This window comes from Ailuropoda melanoleuca, chromosome 5 (genome assembly GCF_002007445.2).
Source record: "Ailuropoda melanoleuca isolate Jingjing chromosome 5, ASM200744v2, whole genome shotgun sequence".
Taxonomy (NCBI): Eukaryota; Metazoa; Chordata; class Mammalia; order Carnivora; family Ursidae; genus Ailuropoda; species Ailuropoda melanoleuca.
In genome coordinates, this window is record NC_048222.1 from 56,913,920 (window position 1) to 56,930,051 (window position 16,132).

The window sequence follows — 16,132 nt, forward strand, 5'->3', positions numbered from 1 at the left end:
TTACGTGGCGTAACCTTATGTTAGCGGATAGGGTTATGGGGATCAGTGTAGGCATCACAGGGGTGGGGTGGTGGGTTGGCAAAAGAAAACTAGTCGAATTATGAAGAGCCTTAAACAACCATCTTACTCCATACTGTATCTGAAAGGGTTTTCTTATGTGTATGGGAAAGGGTTAAAAAGATAAGTAAACCTAGTGCTACCAACTCCTTGATGTTCACTGAAACCCTGTTAGCTTGGCAGGCAGATACAGAACGGGGTTTAGTGCACACTGGGCAGCGCTGTCTTAAAGGACGGGTTAACAGATACCTAAAATGACAAGAACATTCACACTCGGGGAAATTCAAGTAGTGAATAAACACGTTGGAAAATGTGCCACTTCATCGGTAATGAAAGAAACACAAATTCAAACAAGGCAGGACCCAGTAAGAAAGAACATAAGGTAAAACCACACCTAAGCCTGTTTAGGTGATGGGGAAGCACCTTAGAGAATCAGAAGGGCAGGTGCAAAAACCTTTTAGGTAATGGTTCCGTGGGGCAAGCGAGGGATTCTCAGGGCTGCAACCGAGAACTGAGGTTTAGGAATGGAAAACGCTGGGCGAGGGGGGCATGGGGGAAGGGGCAAGCGACCCCAGACAAGACTGGTTCATCCACGCCAAAGGCCTAAGCCCTGGCGCTTGGCATCTCTAGGCAACCGTAAACCCGCCCCATCTAGAGTCAACCCTTTCGTAATTGGCTCACTAATCCACCAATGGGCGCACAGGAGGACCTTCCCGCCACCTCTGGCGCCCGCTTTCAAACAGCCATACATTCGCAACTGCAGGTGGAATTCTCAACCAAGCTTGAGAAAGGCGGAGACTTCCGCCTCCACGTCCAGCCTCGAGCCGGCATGGCCCCGCCCTCCAAACCAGCTTCTAGTCGGCGATTGAAGGAGGCGGCTGCTCGTCAATGGCCTCAGCGCTTCTGGGTTCGGTTGTGACGAGGAAGGAGCTAGCGAATTAGAGTCCTCGGTAAGGGGGTTTGTTAGAAGTCTGTCTTTGGCGGGGATTAGGGTTTCCCTGTGGTGACAGCATCCGTGGCCTCGGGTGAGTTTCGCTTCTGGGCTGGGTTTGGAGCTGGTGTTAGAGGAGGTGCGGGGTCCTCGGGATTCTGGTCGTGGCTTCCCGAGGGCTGACCTGCCCCTTCCTCAAATTCTGTGGTGGTGGACTGTCCGCGAGTTGCGGGACTCAGGCTTTGACTTTGAAGTGTCAGCGAGACCCTAAGTTTCTCCCTACAAGGGACGTGTGGGCAGCCCTCCTCGCCCCCTGCAGGCTGCGGGGGAAACCCAGAGACCCTATCCTGGGGACCCCCGCTGTGGTCACCCTGGCGCCGCGCCTGGCTCACAGTGGGTGCTCTGTACACGTGTGTTGACCGAGTGCATGTGACGCTGGCAACCAAAGCCAGCAGCCCCAAGGCACTCTGTGCAGGCTCTCCACAGCTTCGCTCTCGCGGTACCTGTTTGTTGTGCTGTAGTTGACGCCAAATGGAGTTCCTTGGTAAGGCCTCTGATTTAGTCTGGCGTTCCACCTGTGGGTTTCTACTTGCTGCATTCTTCAGGCACCTTGAATCGATTTGTCCAAGCTGCTGTCATTAGCACTGGTCACAGATTATTGTCATCATTTGTTTAAATGTCTATTCTCTTTTCCTCTACCAAGTGCTGTTAAACTTTATAATCTTGAACAGTGCATGATAAATAATTGTTGAATAAATGACCAAGCCTCTTAAGCCTTCTATTGCAAGTCTAAAACAGGCTAGTGTGTTCTGGCTGTTTTCATTATAGAAGGGAAGCTAGGGTGTAAGCAAGTAAGTAGAATTTCCTAGGGCGTTTATAATTTATAAACTAACCCGCTTTGTGGCACTTAGCCTTTTTTATCATGTAGTCATGAACTTGAATCTGATTTAAGCTGAATTTCACCATATCCTTCACAATGCATGGCAATGTATTTGTGCCCCCTGGATACGTCAATGCATTCAATTGAGTGAGAGGCTGAAATGGAAGCCATAAAGAAAAGTATAAGGAATATAGTCTGAAAGTGCAAAATCCTCCCCTCCTCCCTGGGGCTACAGGATTGGGAGGGCATCTTCAAGGAGGTGGCATTTTCATCCCTGAGGCGATTGCATTAGTTGAAGTAAGGTTTCCCACAGGCAGCATATTCACCTTTCTTAGATGTACTGAATGCTTTTTGTTTAACCTCTTTTGTAAGCCTCAGACCCCTATTCATAGGTAAGAATGCTATAATAATAACAAAACTAAAATGTATATCGATTGGTACATAGTACTAAGCACTTTATATTCATTGTCTTGTGAATCTTCATAACCAATCTTTGAGGTAGGTACTATTTTTAGCTGCATTTTATTAATGAGAAAACGGAGGCGGTGTCCTCAAGCTTGCACAGCTGATAAATAGAAGAGCTAGAATTGAACCCAGGTGGTCTGAATGAGTGCCCTTATTCTTAACCACTTCCAGCAGTGTTATGTCCTTTCTAACTGAAAGTCTTTCTGTGAAACGTCCCTCAGCTGCCCTTTCTTCATAGTCAAAGTTAAGTTGTGCGTTATACTTTCTTCTATTACAGAACTTATTACAATGTATCTTGGTAACTATTAATTTATATCATTGTTTCTCTAAGGGACTGTAAGCTCCCCATGGCTGGTATCCTGTCTTAGATGCGTCTAGGATATAAACTGGCACACAGTAGATGCGGAGGAAAATTTTATTGAAGTAATGAATCCTAGAGGGTGGCATGCATGTATCATATTCATTTAACAAATACTTACTGTGTGCCTGCCTTGTGCAAAACATGGGGGACATGCATTTTAATTCTGCCTTCAGAGAGCTTATAGGTTTTTGGATGAGACAAAAACAGTGCTTTTGGTTTTTGATATTTTGTCCAACTAAACACTCATTGGTTTTCCTTCTCATTGCAAGGAGGGCAAAGAGAACATAACCAGTAACTGCAAAATGAGTACTGAGACAGCCTTTCTGATCTGAGTGTTAACAACAACAACAAATCCCCAAAACCCACATAGTCTTATTAATAGGTTCAGAAAAATTTATCTGGGAAGAAAGTATTAACTATTAAAAAAAAATACAGTACACTTATTCGGCATCTTGATTGTTTAATGATCAGTCAGTAAATATAGAAATATGTCATTATTTCTATTAGTAGTATAGTATCACCAAATTTATTAAAAAATAGTCTTATAGGGCAAGCGTTCTTTTTCAGTATATTCATATGGTAGTTTTCAGGATGGTTTTTTGCAGTTCATACGTTTCAGCAGCAATTCATGAGGATATCTCGTTCCTACAAAATAGCCACCACTAGGTGTTAACTTTTTTTTTAGTGGTTGAAAATCATTTCAGTGTTTAAATACACTGAATTCTTCATGAACACTTCTTTTTTAAAATGAATTGTCATGTCAGTTGCCCATTTTAAATTGGGTTGTTTGTCTTTTCTCACTTCTTTTTGCAAGTTGTATATTGGGATTTTGTCATGTGTTTTGCAAATATTTTTTTTATGCGTTATTTTATCTTTGGACTTTGTTAGTGTATTTTTTTTTTAAAGAGTTTATTTATTTATTCGACAGAGACAGCGACAGCCAGCGAGAGAGGGAACACAAGCAGGGGGAGCGGGAGAGGAAGAAGCAGGCTCACAGCGGAAGAGCCTGATGTGGGGCTCGATCCCATAACGGCGGGATCACGCCCCGAGCCGAAGGCAGACGCTCAACCGCTGTGCCACCCAGGCGCCCCTAGTGTATTTTTTTTTATATGTAATATTTGACTTCTCAGTGATGTCTTTAGTCATATAAAGATTTTATTTTTTGTGTTTAAGTTTGTCAAGTTTTTCCTTTATGGCTACTGGGTTTACTATCTTACTATTTATTTTTTCTTCAAAGCAGTCTCTTTTATTGTTCTGAATATTAAAGTCTCTGATAACAGTGGTAATTAGTTGTGATTAATAAGTTGAGGAAAAGCATTGGCTTTTATTTTAAATTTTAGTTAAAATACTAATTATCTATTTATCCATAGTAAGTTTATCAGATTTCTTTCTGCCTTAATGTTTTTTTTTTTTAAAGATTTTTTATTTATTTATTCGAGAGAGAGATAGAGACAGCCAGCGAGAGAGGGAACACAAGCAGAGGGAGTGGGAGAGGAAGAAGCAGGCTCATAGCGGAGGAGCCTGAAGTGGGGCTCGATCCCACAACGCCGAGATCACGCCCTGAGCCGAAGGCAGACGCTTAACCGCTGTGCCACCCAGGCGCCCCTCTGCCTTAATGTTTCTTAAGGTCTTCAGTAGTTTGCACTTTTGAGAAAGAAAACTTATTTGTATCTTTTCTTCCCCAGTCTAGAGAGATTTTGGTCTTTTCAGATATTTGCAGATTTCTTTAATGATATAGTTTGGCTTAAAAAGCCATTCAAAAGAGATACGCTTTGGTCTTTTACATTCTTTTCATTTAAAAATGAAAATACCTTGAAGAATTCACTATTCTCTGAGCAAAAAGTAGCTCTTTATTTAAAACAGCTGTATTTAGCAATAGGCTGTTGTAAATCTTGATGTTCTTTTTCAATAATCAACAGGAATTGATGGCATATTTGCGAAGGATTGGAAAAAAAAAACAGCCTCTCCTTTCTTTTACCTAATACAGGAGAAATCAACCCAAATCCGTATTCTGGCTTTAACTATAAAATACAGGAAGAGGTAGAGAATATTGTAAACACCAGAAGCAGGAAAGATGATTTAGGCCCCGGGAATTCAAGGATGTCCCTAAGGTCCAACTTAATCTAATTTCTTTTAAGGAGCTAGGATTTAAATGGAGTAATATTTTGATTATCTGTTGAATTCTGTAGATTTGATGTTCAGTTGCAGTAAAGAAAAAAACCCTAGAGACATGGGCTTGTGTGTTTTTCCCTTACCGTTTCAGCTATATTATAGGCTCTTAACAGGTCTCTAACTTATGCAGGTGTACAAGAAGGTTCTTGTAGCTGTTGGATGGAGACAAGGTTTAGATTCCCTAAACTTACATATTTTCCCTCTTAGTGAAAAAGTGCACATTTTCCTTCCTCCTTTTAGCTCTGTCACAAAAATAGAAAGGAGCAAGTCTGGTCTAAGAAACAGAAGCTGGAAGAGTTTGTTGATGGAAGGGGTTTGAGTTGATGAGTTGAAAGGGATGAGCTGGGTGTAGCAACCAGGGAGAGAGGGATAAAGAAGGTGGAGTGCAAATTACAGTTTGGACAAGAATCATAATTCAGTCCTTGAAAAGCAAACAAAAACTTGATGTTTGGGGATTTTCAGCATTGAAATTCATATTTGTGTTAGTCTGTAACGCAATATTTCACCTATTCTAAAGTGCTCATTTTCTTTTCAAATTTTAATATCTACAAAGCCAGGCTGCAGTTTAAAATTAATGATGTGTCATAATTTGATTGGCCGCATCTTTTTCTTAGTGGTGCAAATGGAATGGTGTCATACAATCAAAGGCGTGTAGGTCTGCTGTGGTAGAATATCCTTTGCTCGTAGAGCTATTGGCTTACATGAAAGCTTGTCGTCATAGTTCTCAGCTGTTAACATGAAAGAGCTAAGTTCTTTATGGTAAAGTGTATTTGGATTCCTGGGCCTATGCTTAATTCACTTCCAATTCAATGACATTTTAGAGCCTGAAAGGTGCAGTGAATGAGTTGTGGCCCAGGCTCACATCAAAGTGCATTTTCCTGGCATGCAGAAGAGTGGAGTGAATGGAAGGCAGTATTAGGCTGGGTAATTGATGACGCCTGCCTACTTTTTTGTTGGAATTGTTTGGACCTTTGAAATTCTGGGTAGTCTCCGTGGAGCATGGATTCCTAAGTATAATTCAAATCATCGGCAGGCTTTTGACTGTCAGTACTTGAAAACCCACTTCCCGCTGCTGCTGCTTCTGCCACAGCAGTAACCATTCTGCAGAGAACGTTTGCTGTGGCTTTTGGAATTGGAACTCTACATGGTACAGCTTCACACTCTTCGCTTCTGTTTTTCCTGAGTATTTTTTGCTAGAACCTGATTTTATCAAGCTAAAGAGTGGGACAGTTAACACTGATATTCCTGTTGTGTGCCCCACAGAGTTTACCAGATCTTAAAGGTTTTCAGGTGGCGATCGTGAACTTGGCATTTAGTGGCTCTCTTTTTGTAAAACATGACATTTGGATTTGTGATACTCAAAGGATGAAGCAAATTGTGGAGGATACTACCTTTACCGTATCCAGTAAACCAAATTAGTAAACTTTGAGTGTATTCTTAAAATTTCTTTTTTGGCATATTTCTAGTTTATTATTTTATTTTTTGTGTGTTAACAAAAATCTTGCTGTTTTAAGTTATACGTTCCAGACCACGAGAAAGGTCTAGTCACAGATTTATTAGCTTTTTGCATTTTTCTTTTCTTTTTTTTTTTTTTAAGACTGTATTTATTTATTTGAGAGAGCTAGTAAGAGAGCATGGGGTGGGGTAAGCAGGGAGCCCAGAGGACCCAAGGCAGACACTTAACTGGCTGAGCCACCCAGGGGCCCTGCTTTTCTATGAGTTACTGTCATACAGCTGTTTTCTGTGAATCACAGTTAATTTGTAAGCATAGTCTTTATATTTGGAAAACTAACCATCTGTCGTGCATGAGTTACATATATCTTTTCCCCAGCCGCTGTTGTCTTTTTTTGTGTGTGGCATCTCTTGTGTAGCTTGATCTGGGGAGATTTTACGGGAGATTTAGAAACCAAGCGTCTTTGTCTTTCCACAGGAACACCATGTCATTAGATTTTGGCAGTGTGGCACTGCAGACACAAAATGAAGATGAAGAGTTTGACAAAGAAGACTACGAAAGGGAGAAAGAGGTAAGTTCCTCAGAGAAAAGACTCTAAACCCCAGTCTTAAAGTTTTATTTCCTGATCAAAATGATCATCTTGTGTCATTTTGAAGGAATTTATAATTTTTTTGTCACCCCCTAAAACCTGATCAGTATTTGAACTTTTGAAAGGTGGTTGAGTGGAATGCTTCCTTTTTTGAGATAAGAGTAAAACATAGTAAATGGTTCGATTCCTTAAGATATTTTCATTTAGGAGGTAGTGGTTGGCTTTGGAGGCAGAGACCTAGTTTCTAGGTGCCTAGAACTTTGCCTTGAACAAGTCCAGCAAAGTTCTTTGCTTCAGGTAGCTTACATCCTTATGGAGGCAGACAATAAGCAAGTAAACAAATGAACAAAATAATTCGAGTGGTTGATAATTTAGCACTGGTAAGTGCTAAGGAAACAAAGTAGAGTGAAAGTAAAGCAACAGGTAGGGGACTGGTGAGGGAGGGCCTTTTGGAGGAGGAAATGCCTGAGCTGGGACTTGACTCATGAGAAGGAAGCCTGAGGAAGAATATTCTAGGCAGAGACATGCAACGAGTGTAAAGCACACAAGTTGGGAAGAGACCCTGTATATCTGCAGACCAGCCTGTGCAGGCTGTGGTGTGAGGATTGTGTAACCAAGGGGTGAGTGTAGAGACAGTGTGGAAAGGTGGGCTAGGGCCAAATCATTGTATGTCATGGTAAGATGTTTGTATTTTATTCCAGGAGCAATGGGAAGTCAGTAGAGGATTTTAAGCAGGGAAGTGATATCTGATCATGTTTTAAAAATCTTACTGTAGGCTGTGTGGTGAATAAAGGAGAAAAGGAATAAGAAGAGAAGATTATATTTCAGATACATAGATGAGGTTTTTTTTTTTTTTTTTAATTTTTTATTTGACAGAGACAGAGACAGCCAGCGAGAGAGGGAACACAAGCAGGGGGAGTGGGAGAGGAAGAAGCAGGCTCATAGCGGAAGAGCCTGATGTGGGGCTCGATCCCATAACGCCGGGATCACGCCCTGAGCCGAAGGCAGATGCACAACCGCTGTGCCACCCAGGCGCCCCTGGATGCATAGATGAGTTAAATGGAATTCCTGGCTGAGAGTGATGTTCAGTAAAGGGGGGCAATAGTAGTAGTAGCAGTTGGTGAAAGTCAATTCATTAGGATTGTTTTTAGTTTGAGTCAGAATTCTTGGTTGCCTAGGATGATAGGCTTCTCTTGTACTGAGACTGTGCTTTATATGATCCATTTTCTAACATATAAAACAACCCTTTTTAATTGTTACTGTAGACCAGTAGTATCAACATGAAGGAAGGAATAGGGTCAGTTGCCCATGTAGCTGGCCGTAGGGTTCGGGTAGAGCTAGAAAACTGACAGCTCGGTGGACTTTTGTCCATAGACATTTTGTCTTGTTTGGTTTTGCAGTGTTTTTAAAAGTTCAATCTATATTTAAAGATTGGAAAATTTCATGTAACAAGCCAGAGTTTCTGGCTTGTCTTGAAATGTCCTGAGCCCTGGCCGCGTGTGCACATGGCAGCAGGCAGGCTGGATCTGAGCAGTGGCTGTCCCTTCCCAGCTGGCCACGGTCCTCTCACACCGACATGGGCTTATTCACGTGGACTTGCCAGCTTCGCTCTTGTCAATTCTCTGCCAGGTCGCTGAGGGCATTGGTGTCTGTGACCCTGACCAGGGTTTCCGGATTTTGACAGGGTCCTTCACAGCAATTGTGGCAAGGATGGGGGTGAGGATTTTCTGTTACTTTGTGAACTCACAGCATGAGGTCTTCATGACCCCAATGGCTTTGGATAGTTCGCTGGAATTTTGCTACTGGGATTCCTGAGGGGATCAGTTTAAGTAATTATAGTAGACTTTAAAGAAGAGGAAAAAATAATTTGACAGGTGATTTTTCATTGGAAAAGATATTAGAGGGATGGGTAGGGTATTAGGGGGAACTAATTAGAGGTGTATTGTGTGGTGAAAGTTTTAAGGGGGACATTAAAGAGGGAATTAATTCTAGGTATATAGAATATAGCCCTAGGGATCACTTCTTGATACGTTATAAGCTAGAATAGGGAATTTCCAGAGGGAAAGGCGCTCTTAAGAAGTGAAATACCTAAGAATGAGTGTTTCTAGCAGAGTGGAAGAAAAGAATATATAACCAACTTGACTCTGACATGATGATTATGTTTCGTGTTAATAAAAAGTGTTTTTTACCTTTTTTTCTTAATTGCTTCAAGAGAAGTGAGATCAGAGGCTAGAGGGTTTCAGATTTTCACCAACAAAATTCAGGATTATTCATAAAATTCAGTTTATGTATATTTTGTCACTAAGTTGGCTAATCAAACCTAAGTTTGTTTGCATATCCAGAGGCCGTTTCAACCTCTTCAGGCTGTCTGACCCTATCATAGCAGAACGTTTCACAGTCTTGGGTGGTTAAAGAAAGGTCTTTTTCTGCTCCCTGGTTTGTAACTTTGGGATTGACAGCTGGATTATAAATATTAGTAGCGGGCTAATGCATATTGCTTTCTCTACTTAGTGAATCACTTGGTATTCATTCCCTTATGTAGGAGGAATGTCTGTATCCCTGAGGATGTACCGTAGGGCCAAGCAGGCCGTATCTGCTCACGGTCCACCCTGCTAAGGATCTGTGAGATCCTCTCTCTAAAAATGGTACAGTAATCCTGATTTTGACCTGGTATGAATGTCCAGTTGCTGAGTGTAATTTTGCTGCTTTGGGGTCAGTTGGGATTTTGTCCACACTTGCCCCTAAGTCAGTGAATAAGTCACAGTCAAGTTCCAAGTTCCATGCCATCCCAATAGCAGCTCTATAATTACGATCTTGCCTTTTCTGTTTCTTTTCCCTTCATTTTTTGCATTGAAGAGCGAGGGGAGAAAGTGCATTTAATATTCAGAAAAGGAAATAGTCACTTCATTTAGCAAAGCAATTCAATATTCAGAGGACATTTAGACCAGTGGAATCTCAAACCACATGATTAGACTCATATTTTGAAAAAGTCTACAAGAGTTTTGCAGAAAAATCAGGCAATATAATCATTTCTTAATTTCCTCAGTTCTAAATGGTATAATGGTAAAAGTTTAGCCACTGTGGGCCAAGACAGAGCAGAGAAGTGTATAACCCACAGCCTCACCCAGTGTTTCACCTAAAACTCCATCTTTTACACAGTTAACAGGGCAAATTAGGGTACAGATGAGTGAGGGTAATGATACCATGGAGATATGCTGTCACATCACTTAGTATTCATGTCACTCCTATTTCTCACGCTTACTGGAGCACACTACTTTCTTGCTGTACCTTTTGAGAATTATGGTTATAGTTGTCTTTGCTACACAGTAGACCTCATCCAAAGTATTCTAGGCAAACCTTTTACTTGGAAAGCTGGCCTAGGGAAGAGGAATTCAAAAGTTCTTTTATTAACTTGTTCATAACATAACAATGTGATTTTTCAAAATACTTTTCACTTAAGTCAGTGTGCTTTGTGATTTCATCTATGTTACAGACATATAGTTGTTATTATTGTTGTGGTAGGAGTGGTTACAAGCTCCAAAGTTATTGGTGAACCCACAGCTTAAGGTAGATTGTCATTTGGGATCTCCCAGTTTGCTGGAGTATACATGTACTTTTCTGCAGTGTCCCCAGAACCAGTGCTGTGATTATTGCTTGCTTCTCTGTATGTACGTATGCATTTTGGAGCGGAAGTACTAGTAATCTGTGCTGTCAAGATAGTACTTGCTGATGATGGTTCACTTAGTAATGATCAATTTGAAGCCTGGAAACTGATCTTGAGTAGAAAAGTAGGTGGTTTAAGTAGCAGATGGCAGAGAGAAGCTCACACCTGGCCATGCTGATTTGTGTCCATTGGTTTTTATATCGGTGCTTCTCTAATAGAATAGTAAAACTCATTTGAACTTGAAATCCTGTATTTTAAAGAGGTAGGGTTTCCATTGCATAGCCTTTCTTCTACTTTTTAATTGCCTTGTTTGGTGTAATTATGGAAAGATTTTGACATTATGTCCCCACTAGAGGGAGTTTTGAAGCTAGTTTTTGTTTACATTTTATATTATTTGACTTATTTAGTGGCATTTTCTTGTCATCACTGGAGAAAAAGAAACAAATGGTTAAGTATTCATAAGGTTGATGTTTTTCTTTAGCAATTTCTTATACTTTATCCGGATTGTACCTTTGAATGTTTCTCATAACATACAGGTGTTTTTCAGGGACTGTCACAATGGGAACAAAAACATTGCTCTGGCAGACTGTAGCTTGATTGTACACAAACAGGTAGAAGTGTCTTCCAGTGACTAACGGAATGTCTTGTAGAAGAAAATTGGAGTGAGAATGGAGAGATTCAGGTTCTGCTGTTGGCTCTGGGGCTGTAACTCTCGCTTTCCTGGGCATGTCCCTCACCTTCTCTGGGCCTTGGTTTGCTCCCTTTTAGAAGGAGAGATTTGTCTTGGAGGAGCTCCACTGTTCTTCCAGGCCTAAAGTTCTGTGTCATTTGTGGGGCAGCTGATATTTGTCTAACAAATGCTGCCATATTTCTTTTTTAGATATGTGGCAATCTAGACACAATCTTCCCCACTAACCTAAAATTCAGTTTAATGGATTTTTAAAAAATTCTGCATGTAATATAATTCATAAGCTAAAGCTCCGGCTGCCAAGGTATTTGGCTCTTTATCGTTCCCATACTGAGCCTTGTCAAGGAGGTTTTTAACTTGGCTCTTAGGTTAAAATGAAGATTGTGTTTAGTGTTTATATCCATGAAAGCATTATTTAATAATTTATATTTTAAAATATCAGAATCTTTTCAGTATACTTATGAGGTAACCTGTTCAAAAGCCATATGAATGCTGGCTACTCCATTTGCTACTTTTCCCTGGGGAGAAGATGTACGGTTTGTAATCTGAGAACTCTTGCTTTCATGAATATTGAAGATCACAGACTCCGAAGACAATCTGTTCAGTTAATTTAAGTCGATAACCCTAACAAAAGGTTTACATGTTCTTTGTTTTACATTCCCCGTAAACATAGGGTTTTGGATGTTTTGCATGGGCTATTGCAAAGTGTTTCGCTGTTGAAGTTCTTTGAGTAAAATGCCCTCAGTTTTTTCTTTTTAGGGAAGAAACCTGTGAAGTAGTAAAGCTAGAGGAGTTTATGGAATGGTTTAGAATGCATTTCAGTAGAAGCCTTAGCGGTGGCAAATGATCTTTTTCCTAGGGAAGGTATCTGTTTAATTATTAAACTCAGTTGACACACAATAACATCCCACTGAAAAGATTGCATTTGTGACCAAAAAGCAGTTCGATGAATTTGAAAGTAATGAGTGGAATTAAATATTGTCATTTATAAAGATTGTTCTCTTTGCCTTTCAATCTATTTCGTAGCTAGGTGGATCTTTAACAAGGAAAATTTATAGTTTATAAAATTCTCTACCTGGTAACATGCTCAGTTGATCTGATAATTCCGTGTTTTATGGCACAAGGTTCAATGACCGAAAGCAAAATCTATTTGACAGTGTATATGAGAAGGGTACACTTTGATCCTGGGAGTGGAAGCTTTGGGGGTGGGATTTTTTTTACTGAATGGCCTTATTAGGAGGACTCACCTCATTTAGCTTCTCTCTGTCCTGAGAGTTATGGGAGCCACAGAATATGGCCCAACTATGCCAAAGAACTTCATGGAGAAATTTTTTGAAGGTGCATTAAATGCTTTCAAAATGTTAGCATATATAAAAAATATTTTATAAGAAACTAAATACCATAGGGATGATTTTGCCAGTTGATAAGTTCATCTGTCGATCCAGAAGCATTTTGATGAACTTACTGTTTATGCTCAAACTCATTTTCCTCTGTGGATGCCAATTTTGTTAATTTTGTGGTGTCACAGAAAACTACAAGAACTGCTTAGTTATTTTATAGCTTTTTCTAGGTGAGAGGAAAAAATGTATTGTTCAGATGTCCCTGTCAAGGTTTCCCTTAATTATAAGGCTATGTACGTGAACCTCACTGAAGGTTTAGAAGAGAATATTCTTTCTGTACACGAGTCCTTACTTGATGTAAGTATAAGAGATTTATTTTGTTATTTTCCTCTGTGTAGTATATGGCGGTAGTCTTTTTCCTTAAAGGAGTGATGCGTAATTATAGACAAAGCAGGTTGGACTATTTTTAAAAGACCTCATGTATGTTTTTTACTTAGTGAATTTTGTGTCTTTCTCCAATCACTTTGCTACCTTTCACTTGAGACACACGTGTAGTATACTAATATGTTGGTGTGTTCTGTTTAGCTTTTAGTGATTCTTTTGTGTTTCTTAATCTTTATATCTTTGGGTCAACTCTGATATGGCTAATTCTCAGAATGGTTTTTCAATTACCCAGCATGAGCAGGTGGCCAATAAATCAAGGTCTTGGTTATTAATATTAATATAAAATAAATTTTGAGGTGAAGCTAACTTTTCATTGAAATAGAATATTTTTCTCTTGTTTCATTTTTAAAAAACAATGGATTGAGAAAACTAAAAAAAGATACAGTGAATATTAGAACTATATTGGGATGAAGGAAATATCCCCCTTTCCTCTTCATATACCCCATTTGCATTCCCAAATTTGACATCTCCAAAACCCAGTTAACAATTGGAGCATTCCTTTGAGAACTTTCTCATAATATACATATATTTTTAAAGTGGGCTCCATGCCCACTGTGGAGCCCAACTCACGGCTTAAATTCGTGACCCTGAGATCAAGACCTGAGCTCAGATCAAGAGTTGGGCCTTTAACTGACTGAGCCACCCATGTGCCCCCATAATATTTTCACTTAACTTTTCACATATGTATTTTCTTTCAGAAGGTTTTTGATTATAAATGTAATACTCAGATATATTTTATAGCTACATTTCATTTCTTCTAAAATGGGTAAAAACAACTTGCCATAGACTAAGCCATAGATCAAGGAGCATCTCATTTTTTTCCCTAAGGTTTTACAGAGTATTTAATATCTTTAAAATTCACTCATTGTGGGATACCTGGGTGGCTCAGTTTGTTAAGCGTCTGCCTTTGGCTCAGGTCATGATCCCAGGGATCGAGTCCTGCATTGGGGCTCCTTGCTTAGCAGGGAGCCTGTCTGTCCCTCTGCCTGCTGTTCCCCCTGCTTGTGCTCTCTCTCTCTCTGACAAATAAATACAATCTTTAAAAGAAATAAAATAAAATTCACTCATTGCATAATTTTATGGGATTCATTTATGTACTGTGGAGGACTCAGTCAACTTGTTAATTTTTTTTTTTTAAAGATTTTATTTATTTATTTGACAGAGATAGAGACAGCCAGCGAGAGAGGGCACACAAGCAGGGGGAGTGGGAGAGGAAGAAGCAGGCTCATAGTGGAAGAGCCTGATGTGGGGCTCGATCCCATAACGCCAGGATCACGCCCTGAGCCGATGGCAGACGTTTAACCGCTGTGCCACTCAGGCGCCCCCAACTTGTTAATTTAACTGGTGCCTAATTTTAAAGAGAAGTCATAAGCAGCCCTCATCTGTTTAATAATATAATATTTGAATCTTCTGATTGCTATAAATTTTAAGACCATATATTGGGAATTGAAGAAAGACATTTACAGATATTGAAATTCAACAAATTAGACAATTCATTCATCTCTTAATCACTGTTTATCTTGAAACAAGAAATGAATTTATCTAGTTTTTATAGGCAGAATGCTAAAGATCTGATTTATCTAGAAAAAAACTGGAGAGTGAAGTCAAATGCTTTTATATCAGGTTTGGAGTTATGCTTTTAAGAGTGCGCTCTGTAGTAAACAATCTTAAAGCTCCCTTTTTACCCAACCGTGTTACCAGAGCCGAGTATCATGTATCTTTTCGTCGTTGGAATTAGATGGCAGTCTGCTAATTAGTCATTCTCCAAGGGGTTTCTATCATATTATTAAAGCTTTTAAGAGCTTCTGGGCCACCTGCTGCTGCTGCTGGTACTACTGTTCTCACCACCTGGGTGCAGTAGAGCTGGCTACTGGGATTCCCAGGGGGATGTCTGATTGTCAAGTCCCCAAGGACGGATTACTTGTAGAACAGGATTCTGAGACTCAAGTCTGCCCCATGATAACAAAATACGGTGATTGTACCATTATCATGACTTGCTGTGTTTCCATAAAGAAGGTTTTAATTTCTATTGTAATGTTAAGTGTATTTAAATCTAAGACATTTGTAGGAAAAAAAGCCTTCTAGTCTAAATCCTGATATTATGCATTCCCCTGAACATAATTTGTGTGGAATTTCAAACATTTATTAAGTGGAGAAATTAGGAACGTCTTTGACTTCACAAGTCAAAATCATTCGTTGCAAGGCAACTTTGGTTTGGCGTCTCATGTTTCAGTAAGTGTGAGAGTGATGCTACTTTCCTGTCTCAGTTGCAGCAGTTGCTCACCGATCTGCCGCACGATATGCTGGATGATGACCTGTCCTCCCCCGAGCTCCACTATTCCGACTGCAGTGAGGATAGCACAGAGGGAGAGTAAGGCTCTGAAATCACTTACACTCATATGTTGCAATTCTATAATGCTTTTTCTTTTGATTCTCTGTAGGCAATAATGGACACAGTTGTAAAATTATGGACTAATTCTTAGAATTTTCGGTGAAGGTTAGAGGGAAAACATGTTAAAATCTTGGGGTTCTTTGTGATACCTGTTTCCAAATAAGTGATGGGCTCTAAATCTAAAGTATTGATTTTTCTCAAGACTACATCGCTCTGAGCAATTGGAGATGAACTGGCGTGAGCATCAGGTGCTGCCTAAATCTCAAAGTGTAAATGTAAGTATCTAGTGGGTAATGACTTTGGCGAGGGTGGGAATAGATCTTAGTGCCTTTGTTTTACTCTTGTTATCTACTAGGACTATGATGAGATTCGGGATGTATATATTGGAGAGAAAAGTAGCAACGGCTGGGAAGACAATCAAAGTAAGAATGACGACCAGCATCCTGGCTACCATCCCAAAGAAGGTGGAGGTGAAGGTGGAAGTGGCTATAGTCCTCCAAGTAATTATGAACAGACAGATTTATATCACCTTCCTGAAAACTTTAGGCCGTATGTCAATGGTCAGAAGCAGGAATTTAATAGTCAGCCAACCCATGTAATTAAATTTTCAGATCCTCAAAGGAATCGTTTCCAGGTATCGTAAGAACTTGACTTTCAGGAATTTGTGTGTGTGTGTGTGTGTGTGTGCGCGCGTGA

The 16,132-nt window shown here is 40.0% G+C and overlaps 1 protein-coding gene across 11 annotated transcripts in view; it reads left to right on the forward strand.

The window, feature by feature from the left end:
• Nucleotides 1–875: 875 nt before the first annotated feature.
• The window catches only part of CEP152 (centrosomal protein 152), an 88,414-nt gene continuing 73,157 nt past the window's right edge, over nt 876–16,132 (forward strand). For 10 of the 11 annotated variants that reach the window (XR_004625654.1, XR_004625653.1, XM_034661006.1 and 7 more), the window contains exons 1-5: nt 947–1,082; nt 6,797–6,890; nt 15,312–15,415; nt 15,639–15,711; nt 15,792–16,070. Coding sequence is in view for 9 of the 11 variants with exons in the window: in XM_034661006.1 (XP_034516897.1) it covers nt 6,804–6,890; nt 15,312–15,415; nt 15,639–15,711; nt 15,792–16,070 (543 nt within the window). In the remaining 2 variants the exon portion in view is untranslated. Of the gene's footprint in view, nt 1,083–6,796; nt 6,891–15,311; nt 15,416–15,638; nt 15,712–15,791; nt 16,071–16,132 lie in introns of all 11 variants that reach the window. The other variant, XM_034661007.1, reaches the window with a different exon arrangement.